Below are 16,620 nucleotides of genomic sequence, written 5' to 3'. Positions count from 1 at the left end.
ATGCATGTGTATATAATAAGTTTTATGTATTAACTTGTATGCGTACCTTATAAATGTATAAAGTAAGTGTGCCAAATAAGGAAAATCTAAAGTTCGAGGTCTAATATTTCTTCCATTTCATACGACTCAATTGGCTTCAAATTTTGTTTATTAATCAAATAACTCATAAAAAATTAGAAAAAAAAAATCATTCCGTGTGAAAATTTAATTTTAAACTATTTTTGTTAGCTGAACAAAAATGGCATATTGGCCTTATTAGGAACACGAGTCCCCACCCGAGAGCCACTTCTGAAAAAAAAAAACCCCCGCCAAAAGGTACGATTAAACTAAAAAAAAAAAAGTAAATTGAAAACTTCTTAATTTGTCAATATAAAAACGTATAAAACAACCTTTGATAAACTCAAAACATTACCAAAATTTTATATTTACCCCATTGGAAAACAGGAACATCAATCGTCACATTCAGAGCACTAAAAAGGCGTTTTGAAATATAGGAGTGTTTTTTGGTCACTCTTACGCACTGTTTTTGCACATTGTGTGCAGCACATGCATCAGAGGATTATACTGCAGTGCTAAACTCCAAAGCGGTGTCTGCAGCTGAGTTCAAAATGAGAAATTACCCTTTAAAGTTGTGTACCTCCCTGTATTTGATTCAGATGAAATGTTTTCAGAATTTTTGAAAAAATATTTTCCACTAACAAATGACCATAAAGCAATGTACTTGGGTAAAATATGTGGTGACACCATGTATTGAACAACCTGGTGACAATAACTCAATTTTGACAAAAAGTGCAGATACGACTTTTGTGCTTAGCACAGCAGTATATCCTCCACCCAATTCTTCGTTGTTTCCTTCAGTGAAAAGTACTACTTTTAGTAACTGAAATTAATAGAATAAGCAAAAATAATAACATGGACCCAGAAAATACTTTCATTTTCCCAACAGTTGTTTTTTAATTTTTTTTTAAAAAGTCCGATTTTTTAAACAAGGCGTGGTCTTGATGACGTCACAAATGATGCACTTTGGCGCATCTTTCTATTGCGTTTCCACGTTATGATAATCAAGAAGCGAATTAAATATTGCGCTCTACGCTTGCTATCCACCCTATCGTTGCCAGTACACGTGAGTAAAAAGGCGAATTAAATATATTGCTCTGTGAATGGCATTTCATTATTTGTGATGTCATCGGCAAAAGCGTAAACAATGAAAGCGCACCGTTTTAAGTAATTTTTTAAAAATATTAAACTTAAACAAATTATTTAAAAAATGGTCAGATCTTATGTTTTTAAGCATGTGCTTTCAGAAAAAAATGCTTTTAAAATTCTGGAAACGACCCCATTATGGCTTTATTAGGTTCAGCGTGACGAGGGAGTGGGGGGACACCTGTTGTTCCGGGATTTTTTAAAATAAGAGTTCACCTCTTATTCATGAAGGGACGTAGGGGTAAACAATATGGGGGGGGGGCGGAAAAGTCATTTGTGACGGGCTTCAAAATTTCTGTGCACGGAGCGCGCACAGAAATTTTGAAATCAGGGGATGATTGGGTTAGTCCACTTTTCTAAGGTTATCAAATGACGGGAAAAAATGAAGATACACAGCGATATTTTTCTCCTTGAATTTGTCAACTACATAAATTAACCTTTCTCGAACAATTAAGAAAATATTTTAAGCTATTAAACTACAGTAAATCATGACCAACAGAATTTACACTAAAATATGAACAGGAAATTTTGACAAGACTCCTTTGTAATAACTGTTCGGTCACACTGCCTGTTGATATCAAACTGCTTCTTGATAACGCTTTGTCATCAGTTAGGCTTTCTGATAACGATAAAATAATGATCTAGGAAATTTTTGCTATCCTGCATAGCAAATATGGTTCGACCTTGTTGGTCTACATGGCTTTATTTGCGCATTCACCTTATATAAATGTTGCATATGAGCCTAGGGTGGTTCAAAAAAACTTTTTTTCAGCTAGAGCCTAGGACACCTCCTATTTTTTTTTTTTTTTTTTACTTACTAATAGTATTATTCCTTAAAAATTTGAGCTTCTTGCTCAAATTTTAAGAGAGTGCACAATGACCTCTTCATTTAAAATTAGCCGTAGCATAGAAAATGCCAAAAATTTAGAAACATTTTTATTTCCCCAGCTTTTTTTTTGTAAATGATTGTTTTATTGCAATGTATATGCATACTATTAATGTATATTATAATATGTAGCATTGTTTTTTTGGGTTTAATGTATTTTTTAACCTCCCTCCCAATACGTTGGAAGTTTAAGGAAGGACGTTGAGCGCCCTCTTTCAGTTGAAATAGGAAGATAAATTCTTTCAGTTTTTTTTTTATATCCACAAGTGTAAAAATATTGAGGGGTGTCCTGGTATCTAGGACATACTTTTTTTTGAACCACCCTAATATGAGCCTCACCCCGCCCTCTACATTCGCTGAATTTACGAGCAATAACATGAAAGGTGAAAAAAAAAAACCATTACCTCATCTTGTGCAATATATTGTTTGGCAGCGTCAGACTTCAGGATCTTTCTTATCTGTTTTCCCAGCTTCGGGCAGATAGGACTGTATCCAAAATACTAAAATATATTAAAATTTCGGGTAAAATAAAACATACAGTATTATTAACAAAAAGCAAGAAAAAAAGTGAAGATGAAAAGCAATGAAAATTTCTTATTCACTCTGCTGCGGTCCGTAGTTTAAAACGGTGTCCCACTTATCAGCTTAAAAGAAATTTTTACAAGATCATGAAGAGTTTTATCTGCTAAGGTTTTTTAAACTATGTTTCGGAAAAATCATTTCGCAAAATATTTTTTTTCTTTCAGTCTCATTTCTCTAACTCGGTGGTTCCCAAACTTTTTCCATTCGCGGCACCCTTTGAAAAATCAGAACATTCTGACGGCACCCTAATCCATCTATATTGATACCATAGACGCCTTGCGGCACCCTCGACTCTCTCTCTCTCTCTCTGCTGCACTCTATGGTGCAGTGGCACCCACTTTGGATACCCCTACTCTAAGTCATTAAACTATTATTTTTTAATTTCTCATTCTTCTTCACTCTTTGGTCATTTTTAAAACTCTACTTGGGAAAATATTTTGTTGGGTAGTGTGGCTAGAAAATAAATACTTTATCACAGATCACTTGAGTGCCTGTGATCACTTGAGTTTGAGTGATTTGGCTCAGGCACGCAGAGACAAAAAAAAAAAAAAAAACATGTCTCCCCCCCCCCCGAAAATTTTCGATTTTTTATAACGTATAAAACCGATGGAAATCAGACAAATATGTATGACAACAATTTCGTAGTAACTTTAGTTAACTTTCATTTTCATTTGGAACACGTTTTTCTCGTCGTTTGAGATATAATCGAAAAACCCAAAAAAATTGGCTCTCTTCCCCCTTCCTACGTATAGTTCACCTCCCGAAGGAAGGAACTTATAATATGTTTATTTACTAACTACTCCTAACAAATTTCTAAAGTAAAAAGTTCTTGCACAGTTCATGCATGCTTCATTGTATTCATTGATTGAACCAACATCATTTTCAGAAATTCATAATAACGTTAACTCTGTAGCATTTAAATACTCTTTTATTGATGCATGAAACTGTTTAAAAAAAAAGAAAAAAAGGAAATTAATTTGAATTTTAAAATTTTGAATTCAAATTATGTTTTTCGCAATCACAAGTTGCAACAGGACCCTACTCATTGGAGATATTATTTCTAGAAACGGCTCCTATCCCTCCTCTTGGGCGGTTAGTGTGTATAGTTGTGTATGCGTAGGCTTGCGTGTGTGCGTAGATTTGTGTGTATGCACGTTGGCGTGTGTGTATGCATGTAAAGGCGCGTGTATGTATGTGTGTGAGTGTGTATGTGTATGAGCGTGTATGTGTATGAGCGTGTGTGTGTGTAGGACATGGACACCACCGACCGGGACCAGCGGCTACCGGGGGACAGTGCTCAGGACCAGAGGAGCCGCGCCTGCAGAGTATGGTGGGGTTGAAAAAGGAACCACAACTTCAAGGACGGTCAAATGAAGACAATTAGCAATCGTGATTGCTCAAAAAAAATTAATTAATTTGAATTTTGACATCTTGAATTCAAATTATGTTTTTCGCAATCACGAGTGTGTGTATGTAGGCGTGTGTGTTTGTGTGTACGGATTATGTGTGTTTGTGTCTGTGTGCTGGCATAAGTGTGTGGGTAGTTGTGTGTTTGAATGTGTGTGTGGGGGGGGGTATGTGTATGTGTGTGTAGGCATATGTGTTTGTGTCTGTGTGCAAGCATGAATGTGTGGGTAGTTGTGTGTATGTGTGTGTATGTTTGTGTGTGTGTGTATGTGTAGTTATCTGTATGTATGTGTATGTGTGTTTGTGTGTGCGTGCGTATGTGTAGTTGTGTAAGGTATGCGCGTGTGTGTAGGACATGGATCCAACCTGGAGACGGCTTTCGCTATAGGAGCAGCATTGTGAGGAGCCCGTCGACGGTGATGGTGCGGAGGAAGCCTGTGGGAAAAATCAAAGGACCTCAAAAACAGTCAAATGAGAACAAAAAGCAATCGTGATTGTTTAAAAAAAAGCAAAAAAAGAAAATTAATTTGAATTCTGAAATTTTGAATTCAAATTATGTTTTTCGCAATCACGAACTGCGACAGGACCCTACTCATTGGAGTTATTGTTTCTAGAAACGACTCCTGTCCCCCCCAAGTCTGCCTCTCCTCCTGGGCGGTTACTTGTGCATAGTTGTGTGTGTGCGTAGACCTGTGTGTATGCACGTAGGCGTGTGTGAGTGTATGTGTGTGAAGTCGTGTGTGTGTATGTGTGTGAAGTCGTGTGTGTGTGAACGTGCGTTTGTGTAGGACATGGACGCCTCCGACCAGGAGAAGCGGATAGCTCAAAATCGGAGCAGCCGCGTCGCGCCGCCAGCAGAGGACGGTGGGCGGTGGTGCTGCAAAGGCTTCTGGTCCAAGTTGAAAAAGGCACGTACACCAAAAACGGTCAAATGAGAACAATAAGCAATCGTGATTGCTCAAAAAAAAATGGAGGAGGGGAGGGGAAGAACATTTATATGGCTCTGCTTCAGGTATTTCTGTAAATTTAAATGAAAAATGCTGCGACAACCCAATTAATGATTATATCTAACCAATGGACAAACTCATTTTTCTGTCATTGAGCATGTAGGAGCTCTTATTTTATAAAACAAAATTTTAGTGAAACTGTTGCTTACTCTGTATTTATTTTGCACTCTTATTTTATTTTAGTCTCTTTTTCATTTGCTTTAGTCTCTATCTATTGTTTTATTTATTTATTTTTTAAATTTTATTTATCACTAGTGGTACCCGCACGGCTTTGCCAGTAGTAGAAAAATTAAAAGGTCTTTTGGTTGGCCTGTATATTTACAAATAATGCATGGTGAATTTCTCGCCAATTGGTTTGCCCACGTTACGGTTCCACGTTGTGATAACTTGGTAATTTACTCATCCATCTTATGAAAATTTTGCTCGGGAAAATGTTCTTAAAATTGGAATAGAAATAGAACAAAATCGAATTTTCGAAAAATAGCTTAGAGGTGCGCGCTCCCATACTACAAACTAATTCTGTGCTAAATTTCGTGAAAATCGACCGAACGGTCTACGCGCTATGAGCGTCAGAGATCCAGACATCCAGACAGAGAGACTTTCAGCTTTATTATTAGTGAAGATTATTATTTCTTGTTTACTTTTTTTCCCCTCACTTTTACAAAATAATATTTCTTCACAATTTGCTTTCCCTTTTCCTTTTTATATCAGAGAAAAATACTATTGCCAATTGATTTAAGGAAAAAACTTTCGACAAGTTTTTTTAAAGTTCGTTCAGCAGTCGGACTATATCCTGATTTTGTCAGGACTTCTCTGATTTTTGGATGTTTGTCCTGATTCTGAAAATTTCGTAACTTCGTCCTGAAATTTTAATTGTCATCTTGATTTATTCTGAACTTTTATGAATTTTAAAATTAGTTAATAGCGCCTTTTTTTACCCGTAAATATAAGACGGAGCATTTTTGAAATGTTTGTGATGGGAAAACATGATTCAATGTATGATGTTTTACGCAACGCGTTGCTTTTCAATGTTTGGATGATTGCATTAGATTGGACTTCTAAACCATTGAGAAGAGATAAAATGGAGGAAAAGCAAAGACCCCAAGTCACGTGGTAGATTTTAAAGCAAAGCATAGGAAGAAATCAGGTTTTTTTTGCTAATTTCACACAAAACGTGTCAACCATTCATCGTTGTTGAATCACGTGACTTAGGGTCTTTGTCTCAGCTTTTGCCAAAACAATGATTGGACTTGCTCCCTCTATTTATTAATTCCTGTTCTAAGTTCAAAACCTTCAAACCAACCTTCAAACTAAAATTAATTACTACTTATCGTGTGGCGAAATGTATCAAAATCTTTAAGGCTACGGAAATTTGCTGAAAATGGTATCGTCTAGTAACAAATACAGTCAGCTCTCAATAACTCGAAGTTTTAAGGGACCGGCTAAAACGTTCGAGTCATTGGTAGTTCGAGTTATGCGAAGTTTCCACAACAGTTTCAAGAGTTTGGGACCCGAGGAAAACTTTGAGATTGTGGACTATTCGAGTTATAAGCTTCGAGTTATCGTGATTCAACTACGATGTTTTATTTATTTATTTATTTTTTTGGTGCAATAAAAGTTCCTTTTTTTCGATTAAAGGTATCCGAGCAGCGAGCACTCTACTCTAGAAGGATTTTACTTTGCATAACTCTGCTTGTTTAATGCTATTCTGATTTGAAACTTCTCCCGTTCAACATGTTTTTTTTTTTTTCCCACGAAATTAAAACAAAGGTTTTTTTTCCCTCTCTCAAAACGCTTCTCCAGAAACGTCAAAAGTGAAGTCGGTTTACTGCATTGACAGCATTTATTGCATTGTATGTTGCAAAAATAACAAAACTAAATTATTCACTGAAGAAAAAGTGCGTTGTGGCAAAAACAAATTAAACTACCTTTTTTTAGTAACTTTTGTTTTGTTTTTCGTTTGTTGTTGCATTTCGTCATTGAAATAGCCGGTGACGACATTTGAACACCAATTCCGTAAATTAACCTTCAATTTCGAAATATCATAAAAACATTGCGCTCATTTGTAGAAATAAACATAATGCCGAAACAATGAATCCATTGCATTTAGAATTGAGATTTTATTAATATTTATTTTCCTCAGACCCAAAATCAACTTTGAAAGATAAATTTTTTAATAATCAGTTCTAAACACATTGAAAAGTACGATTTTTTTAATTGTCTTAGTTTTATCCCATTAAATCTATTAAATATTTAATTATGTCAATTATAAATTATTCTTAATTATATCTTAAGTGTTATCTGTTGAGGAAATGTGTATCTCCTATCGGCGAAGCAAATTACAAGCAACGATAAAATTAAGAGTTTTAAAAAATCCCGACAGAGTCGCAACTGTAGAATCAATAGGGAAAATTGAAAATCCTTTTAAAACTAGTGGTACCCGCACGGCTTTGCCCGTAATATAAAAATTAAAAGGTCTTTTGATTGGCCTATATATTTACAAATAATGTATGGTGAATTTTCTCGCCAATTGGCTTGTACCCATGTTATGTCTCCACGTTATGATAATTTCGTATCTCGCCAATTGGCTTGTGCCCATGTTACAGTTCCACCTTATGATAATTTCGTAATTTACTCGTCCATCTTATGATAGTTTTGTTCTTAAAATTGGAATAAAAAAAGAACCACATCGAGTTTTCGAAAAATCGCTTCGAGGTGCACACAAACTAACTTTGTGCCAAATTTCATGAAAATCGGCCAAACGGTCTAGGCGCTATGCGCGTCACAGAGATTCAGACATCCTCCAGACATTCAGACATCCTCCAGACATCCAGACAGAGAGACTTTCAGCTTTATTATTAGTAAAGAAGATCAATGTCAAGTATTTTATTTGCTATTAAATAGAAACTGGCAACAGATAAAAATTTTCAATCATGCGTTTTATTTCCTTGTCGGTTAACAATGAATTCTGTTATCAATCGCGTGAATAAAGGCTTACCCGTTAATTAAAATCGGCTTTAAAAAACGTTATAATTCGAATTATATGAAACATGAAAGTTCCAAACACATTCTATCAGAAACGGGAATAAAAATCTCTTTATTTTGGAGTTAAATTTTAAAATTTTTAACTATGTTTTCACTGCAAAAATTGCGAAAAACCTTTTAGAGGTTTTTAATATCTTCGTTAATTAATGTCATCCAAAGATTCAACCTAGTTAAGAACACTCTCTATCAACTCTCCTTTCGAACATTTTTTTTTCCTTCAAAATCGGTCCATCCGTTTAGGTGCTAGAGTGCCACAGACAGACACACAGGTACGTCAAACTTATAACCCCCTTCCTTTGTGTGTCGGGGGTTAAAAATAATTGCATTCTACGTCAAAAGAAAGGTTTGAGTGCAAACCTGATAATCTTCTTTACTAATAATAAAGCTGAAAGTCTGTCAGGATCTCTGTGACGCGCATAGCGCCTAGACCGTTCGGCCGATTTTCATGAAATTTGGCACGAAGTTAGATTGTAGCATGGGGGTGCGCACCTCGAAGCGATTTTTCAAAAATTCGATGTGGTTCTTTTTCTATTCCAATTTCAAGAACAAAATTCTCATTAGATGGACGAGAAAAAAAACGAAATTATCATTACGTGAAACCGTAACCAAGCCAATTGGCGAGAAAATTCACCATACATTATATGTAAATATACAGGCGAACCAAAAAACCTTTTTAATTTTCTATTACGGGCAAAGACGTGCGGGTACCACTAGTTTCACATAAAAACGCATTACTTAATGAATTCGACAGCATGCTAAAATACTTTCCACTATAAAAAAATAAATAAATAAATAAAATAAAAATAAGAAATTTCCCGATGCGTATACATGTAATTTTCTTTTTTCTTCAGAAAATGCTTTTTTCATTTGATTGGGAACAAGCTATGAATAAGAAATCTGTTAATGGAGCAACAGATTTTTGTGATATCGGAATGAAAAGTGCAAAAAATGCTAAAATCGTCAAATTTTGGCAATATCACGGAAGTTAACGGCTTATGCGCAAGAGCGCCCATATAGGGGGGTAAGGGGGGGCTCGAGCCCCCCCCCCCTTAGAAATGAGAACTTCATTGCTTTTAGTACTTTTTTTCTTTTTAAAAATGTAAAAGCATTTCTTCTCCAGTCATCAATGAATAAGGTATTAAAAATTTCATATTTTAATGACTATAATCGGTTCTGAAATCGGTTTTACACGGGGAAAATACCCAGCTAAACCATGGGGAAAATATCTGAGCCCCCCCCCCCCCTCCTTACAATTTTGCATATGGGCGCCCTTGCTTATGCGCGAACTAAAAACTAAACGAATGCAAATATTTTTAAAGATACATAAAGAGAGTTTTAAAAGGAAGAATTTTGAATGGTGTTAGAACAAAAATTTTAAACATTTTTTAATTTAATAACAAAAATTTAAAATTTGACATTTTTTAAAAAAGAAGCCTTTAGAGCCGATGCGCGATCCAAAGAGATATATATTTAATTTTTTGAATTATTGCCCCAATATTTAGGACGTTAACACACAACTTTATTTTGCTTTTAAAATGTCACAAACCAAAAATATCCATTTTTCAACCCACTCTAATACCTGATTTATAGTACGTACATTCATGCGAAAAGTGAAGTGAACTAACTTCAAAAAGTGAAGTTTCCTGGGGAAAAAAATTCATAAAATCCATGTCCAAGGCACGGAAACCTGGGACATAACCTTTGCCTGGTTAAAGACAGTGTTTATACTGGTAATTTGAGAACAAATTGTTGTTTTCCTTTGTCATTTTATGTGTTACTAGCGGTACCCGCACGGCTTTGCCCGTAGTAGAAAAATTAAAAGATCATTTGGTTCGCCTGTACATTTAGAAAAATGGATGATGAATTTCTCGCATATTTCCTATGTTTATTTGCTCGTCAATGTTGCAGTAATTTGCTCGTCTACGTTATGCTAAGTTACTCGTCTATGTTATGGTAATTTGTTGGTCCATGTTATGATAATTTGCTCGGTAAAATGTTCTTAAAATTGGAATAGAAAAAGAACAAAATCGAATTTTCGAAAAATCGCTTCGAGGTGCACACTCCCATGCTACGAACTAAGTTTTTGCCAAATTTCATAAAAATCGGCCAAACGGTCTAGGCGCTATGCGCGTAAAAGACCTCCAGACAGAGATCCAGATATTCAGCTTTATTATTAGAGTAAAGATTTCATCATCTTCTGTTCAAACTATATAGTGAAAATTTTATTGTGTTTTTAATCGATTTCCTTTTATGCCCAATTTTTCTGTTTCTTGCTAGTGTTTTTAGATAGAGTGTGTATTTTTTAAGAATTTTTCAAACACAAAAGAGAGAGAGAGAAAGAAAATAAAATGCATCTATTATTTTGCGAATAGCAGGAGAAAAAAAATACAACATTAAAATATAACATGACATGTTTAACTCTTACCTACTTTGTCATAATATCCGTCGATAAAGGTCACAGGCAAGGGCTGCCAGTTGAAATGGGGCGCAAATCTCCATTCCTTGGTTGGGGAGTACAGGGTCGCCAATAAGCACAAGGCGCTTGAAATGGCGCGGTCTTCAGCTGAAGTGTAGATTTCCACCTGTAGAATAAATTGGTTCTGAAATCGAACAGGGCTCTAAATTTTTCAGCGATTGAAATTGGTTGAAAAAAGCAGGTTAAAGATGAGGTAAATGTTGGAGATAAAACCGCAACACTTGATACTTACAGAACAACCACGTTTATCCCAAACTAACTCGGACCGGAAAATCGAAAATCCGGTAGTTTGACTTCTAAGCAACGCAAATCCTTGAATAAGCAGACTTACAGTTCATAATGACAAAAAAAAAACATATTTTTCAGCAAAATTACATAGAATTGTTTAAAATGCATCAAAAAATCTATATGGGTCATTCTTCAGAAAACGTAACTTTTAAACGCAAATATTTTTCAATCTCGAAACTTTTTTTTTTTTCATTCTTTTATGAAAAAAGCAAAATGGTAAGCTCAAAACTATGTTGTGAATAAATAAATCAATTAATTTTTGCCGTGAGAGTTATAGATCGAGTATACTTTACATTAAAAAAATGTTGCTGAGAGCAAATTTTCGTTTTTACAAAACTAAGGCTAAATAATAGAAAGGCAAAAGTGCATGTATGAATCAAACCAACTAACATCCCTATAAACTAATAGATACGTCCATTTCCGCATATAAACCGGATATTAGCCTTTCTATGTAATCTATAGGCAGACAGTATATATATAAAATCGGCACGGGGAGGCTGAAAAAAATAAATAAATAAAAAAGCCTCGTTGCGACACATCGAATGGCAATGCTCGCAAATTGAACAATGATTGCACCTAAAAATGTCATGTGTCAGATATAGCTGATGTGGCTCAGCTACAGCTAACGCATTTTCAATTCATGATTTCTGACATAATTTCTTAACAAAGTTCAAAAAAAAATAAATAAATAAATAAAATAAAATTAATTTGAATTCTGACATCTTGAATTCAAATTACGTTTTTCGCAATCACGAGTGTGTGTATGCAGGCGTGTGTGTTTGTGTGTGTGGGGTATGTGTGTTTGTGTGTAGGGGGTATGTGTATATGTGTGTAGGTATGTGTGTTTGTGTCTGTGTGCTGGCATAAGTGTGTGGGTAGTTGTGTGTATGAATGTGTGTGCGGGGGGGAGTATGTGTATGTGTGTGTCGGCATATGTGTTTGTGTCTGTGTGCAGGCATGAATGTGTGGGTAGTTGTGTGTATGTGTGTGTATGTTTTTGTGTGTGTGTTTGTGTAGGTGTCTGTATGTATGCGTGTGTGTATGTGTTTGTGTGTGTATGTGCTTCTGTATGTGTGTGTAGATGTATGTGTGTGTATGTGTATGTGTGTGTGTGAGTGTGTGTGTATGTAGTTGTGTATGCATGCGCGCGTGTGTAGGACATGGATGCAACCTGGAGACGGCTTTCGCTATAGGAGCAGCATCGTGAGGAGCCGGTCGCTGGTGATGGTGCGGAGGGTGGAGGTGGGAAAATAAAATGATAGGACGCCAAAAACAGTCAAATGAAAGCAATAAGCAATCGTGATTGCTCAAAAAAATGAAAATAATAATCTGCTACATTTATAGCTTTGATATTTTTTTCGCGCAAATTTGTGCAAGCATTTGCTACATGGACATTGGACATTATCAAAATGAACATTGAGAAGTATCATAGGATATAATTTGGAAGTAGAGAAAATGAGTGCATAGAGTTTTAAAACATTCTCTTACATTAAAAATTGCGAAAAAAAATCGATTTTTTTTTGTGTGTGTGATTTGAAGAATGTCATCGAAGCAAATATGAAAAATCTAAACAAATCTATATAAATAGATGAATAATAGTGTAAAAATATTGTTTAAGACCACCTAAAATACAGGTAGTTATCAAAATAATGGAAAAACCTATGAATAAAAGTGACATTTTTGAATGTGCTTCGTAAGTAATGAAGAACAAAATTAGGTATCTTTTTTATATATATAAATAGCAATGTACATATTCTGGTTGTACAGAGTGACTTAATAGAAGCTGTAAACTGAGCTGATAAATGAAATATCTCAACTTTTTGATGTTTCTAGAGGTACAGTATCTGAAGTCATGACAGCATACACACAGTGACACAGCGCGGTACAACAAGCTCGGCGAACGTAAAATATTAGGCGGAAAGAGAAGCTCAGTGAAAGAAACCGACGGGTATTGAAGCGGATTGTAATGTCTAACAAGAAGTTCCGTCTAGAACTATACGAGCCTACTTTCTCGTATTCCCATACTACTTTCTAGTACCTGATCAATATTCTAAAAAATAGCTAAAATCGCAAATTGTTTCAAACATATTTTTGCTAATTTCTAGGAATAAAGTATTCTTCACACATCTAAAAAAATTAAATGCGTAAAAAAAAGCAGTACCTTTTAAACAAAGCAGCTAATACACTTTTTTCCCTTAAAAAAAATCTTTAAGAGCTCTCAAAAGGAAAAAATAATAATTAAAATTAATAAGCTTATTAAAATAAATACATCATATCAAAAAAAAAAAAAAAAATCGTTTCTTTTTCCCCTATTGCCAAAAATATTTTTTTTAATGAATTAATTCATTTACCAAAATAAATAAAAAAACAATAAAATGTCAACTTAAAGAAATACTTTTCATTGTCAAAAAAAAAAAAAAAAAAAAAAATCGTCTGCTCATATCGTTATGTAGAAACATAAAGGACTTCGAGTTTATTCGCCGAAAACTGAATACCTAAATTAAAACTTTAGCATGAAAATAAAAACATCATATCAACAATAATTATTTCACAGTGAAAACCGTTGCTGCGGAGTCGGAGTCAATCTCATTTTGGGATAAAGGAGTCAGAGACGAATATCCAAGAATCGGAGTCAGTCATTTGTCCTCCGTGTGTAAATTTTTGCCAAAGCTACGAAGTCAGAGTCGAAGTCGGGGAGTCGGGGTCCGATTAATTGTCGGGCACAGGAGTCGGAGTCGGAGTCAGGTGCCTCTAAATTCTCAGAGTCGGAGTCTGGAAATTGGCGTCAATAGCTATTTCCAACAAAATTTGTTTGAAATAAATCCGCCTTCAAGTACGGAATCTACATTGACTTTCAGTTTCCCCGTAGGCGCTAATGTTAAGTTTTTTTGAACTGTTCAAAATTGAACAAAAAAAGTTCAAATCAAAAAGTGAGGTGTCCTCGCCGAGATCTTTCGAACAAAAAAAAGTTTGTTCGAATCGGACTATTCATTCAAAAGTTATTAGTGGGGGGGGGGGGGGACAGACAGACAGACCGACAGACATTTTTCCCCATCTCAATACCCTACTTTCCAATTTTTTATTTTTCGATATTTGTTTAATTATTTTATTTATTTTTGATTTTTTTTTCCGCGACATTTTTAAGATGCATTAAGCCTTCTTTCATGCTTTTTTCTTCTTTTTCTGACTTTTACTGGGAAAGTAGGCTAAAAAGCGAACAACAGCAGCAAAGGTGACCACAGAACTCAATCACCATCTGGATTCACGAGTGTCAGTGATTGCAGTCAGAAGGCACATTTATTTACCGAACATTTACTGCAGAGTATTCATATACTTGTCACAGAGTGTTTCCATTATTTTGATAACTACCTGTATGTGTTTCAATCTCACTTTTAACACAAAAAATAAATCAAAGAAAGTTTGTTGAAAAACTTTAATGTCGCAAACAAAGACAATCGAATCATGAAAGTGCTGAATTCCGACTACTGGTAAATTTTGTGGCTAGTCTCAATAAAAGGAAACATGATATGAAGCATAAGATCAATACCCAGAATGTTATTTGAGCCAAAAGGCTGGTCATAAATCAAAATTGTCAATTTTAATGATTAGCGTAGATTTTGAGTTTAAAAATTGGCGGATTAACATGCAACATGTGGATTTGTACTCTTTTCATTGAGAGTAAACATAAAACTTACCATCAGTCGCAACTTGGCACTTACATGATTCTCTTGTCTTTCTTTGCGACAGTCAAGGTTTTCAACAAAATTTCGTTGTTTCATTTTCGCCTTAAAAATGATATTAGGAGAAAAATTATTACGGATAGGTTTGAGCAAGGTTTGAACTAACTTCTTATCAATTTTATTTGTTATTTTTTATCTTAATGCCGTTCATCAAGTCTTCAAGGTTGGTCAATCCGGTCGTGTGTCAAGTTTTACACTCTCTTTGATTGGAGCATCGTCTGCTGCTGAACTAAACTAACCGCGCTGTGACCACAAATGTTCAGAAAAAAAAAAAAAAAAAAACTGCTATACCTGGCTCACCAGAAAAATACGAGTGACGTCATGACTGCAATCTGAGTAGCCACGCGGTGTAACCGTTGAGCTGTTTCCAAATGCAGCCCAAAATACGCAAAATGAAAGTGCAATTGTTTGAAGCAAAAATAAAAATGAGTCAAAAAATACAAAATGTAACTTTTTATACGGGCCCTAGGTCCCCTAACCAATATTTAGAGAAATTATCTCCATTGTAAAACTATTACTGACACAAAAAAACATGACATTTGTGTGACCAAATTTCAAGGAGATATCCCAGTTCAAAGTTTTAAGGGACCATGCAGACGACGAGATTGGAACTTATCGCTCTTTCAGAAGATTGACAGATCGTCAAAGTAAGAAAAACAAGATATTCGTATTTTTCATTGCTATTCAAAAATAAATGCAAATGTTATGCCGTGTTACGCAAAAACACACTGCAAAACCTCGAGCAATTTGAGAAAAAAAAAAAAAAAACACTATGTACACATATCATTTTAAACACTTGTCATCCGCTATATTTTCCCCCAAAAGGTGTTATTGACAGCTAGTGAAAAGTACTTTATGTCACAAAACGCTGAGTTTCATATCTCAGTGAATATTGGTCGTACTAATTTTAAACCTTTTTTGTTGGAATTATTTTTTAATGGAGATTATTTCCCTAAATATAAGTTAGGGGACCTGGGGCCAGTATAAAAAGTTAAAATTTGTATTTTTATTTTTACTTCAAACTTTCAATATCTGAACTCTGCGTCTGATTTTGAACGTTTTTGCAATTGGAATTATACATCTAGGACTAACCCTCGCGAAACTAAAGGTCTTGCAGGTTAAAACGGAACACCCTGTACATAAGGGTATTTACTTACTTCTTTGGGATCCGTTGTTATAAAGTCATCGTAACGCTTGCGAAGAACTTTTCCCAGTTGAAACATCTGTAGTTTGCCTAGCTGTGCAACGAAAATATCATTAAAGGTTTTTTTTAAATATATAAGCAGAATTTTAATAGAAAGAGTTATTTAACTTATAGAGACGACAGACATTTGAATATGGAAGTGACAAAATATTAGGAAGATCGGAAAACAATGTCGTTTTTTGAGCAATCACGATTGCTTATTGTTCTCATTTGACTGTTTTGAATTCCTATCATTTTATTTTCCCGCCAGCACCACCATCGCGTCAACCGGCCTCACGATGCTGCTCCTCTTGCGAAAACCGTCTCCAGGTTGCGTCCATACTCCTACACACACACATACACACACTTATGCCTGCACACAGACACAAACACACATGCCTACATACACACACACACAGATGCCTACACGCACACGCACGTACGCGCACAGCACTGCATACACAACACGCACACACATGCATACATACACACACACACGCACCCACACACATGCACCCACACACATGCACCTATACACACACACACACACGCTCGTGATTGCGAAAAAAATAATTTGAATTCAAGATGCCAAAAATTCAAATTAATATAATTTTTTTTTCCAGACAATTGCATTAAACGTGCAGGAGGTATTACCACCAACACGTTTAAATCCATTGGGAAACCTGTAATCCCGTTTTTTCAATTAAAAACCTAAGTGGCCACTACTGAAGCTCCGGTGTGTTTACTTTACTTTTTTAAAAAATGAGTAAATAAAAAGCACACATACACATCGCTTGAGGATT

General features: G+C 35.2%; 1 protein-coding gene across 1 annotated transcript in view; it reads right to left on the bottom strand.

The window, feature by feature from the left end:
- Positions 1 to 16,620, bottom strand: part of LOC129232599 (prostatic acid phosphatase-like) — a 53,644-nt gene that overhangs the window by 20,785 nt on the left and 16,239 nt on the right. The window contains exons 3-5 of the mRNA XM_054866732.1: positions 15,792 to 15,872; positions 10,560 to 10,712; positions 2,494 to 2,589 (exon numbers count right to left, since the gene is read on the bottom strand). Coding sequence (XP_054722707.1) covers positions 2,494 to 2,589; positions 10,560 to 10,712; positions 15,792 to 15,872 — 330 coding nt within the window. The remainder of the gene's footprint in view (positions 1 to 2,493; positions 2,590 to 10,559; positions 10,713 to 15,791; positions 15,873 to 16,620) is intronic.

The sequence above is a fragment of the Uloborus diversus genome, unplaced genomic scaffold (genome assembly GCF_026930045.1).
Source record: "Uloborus diversus isolate 005 unplaced genomic scaffold, Udiv.v.3.1 scaffold_13, whole genome shotgun sequence".
Classification (NCBI taxonomy): domain Eukaryota; kingdom Metazoa; phylum Arthropoda; class Arachnida; order Araneae; family Uloboridae; genus Uloborus; species Uloborus diversus.
Note: the sequence above shows the minus strand (reverse complement) of the source record. Positions and strands in the feature narration are given on the sequence as shown.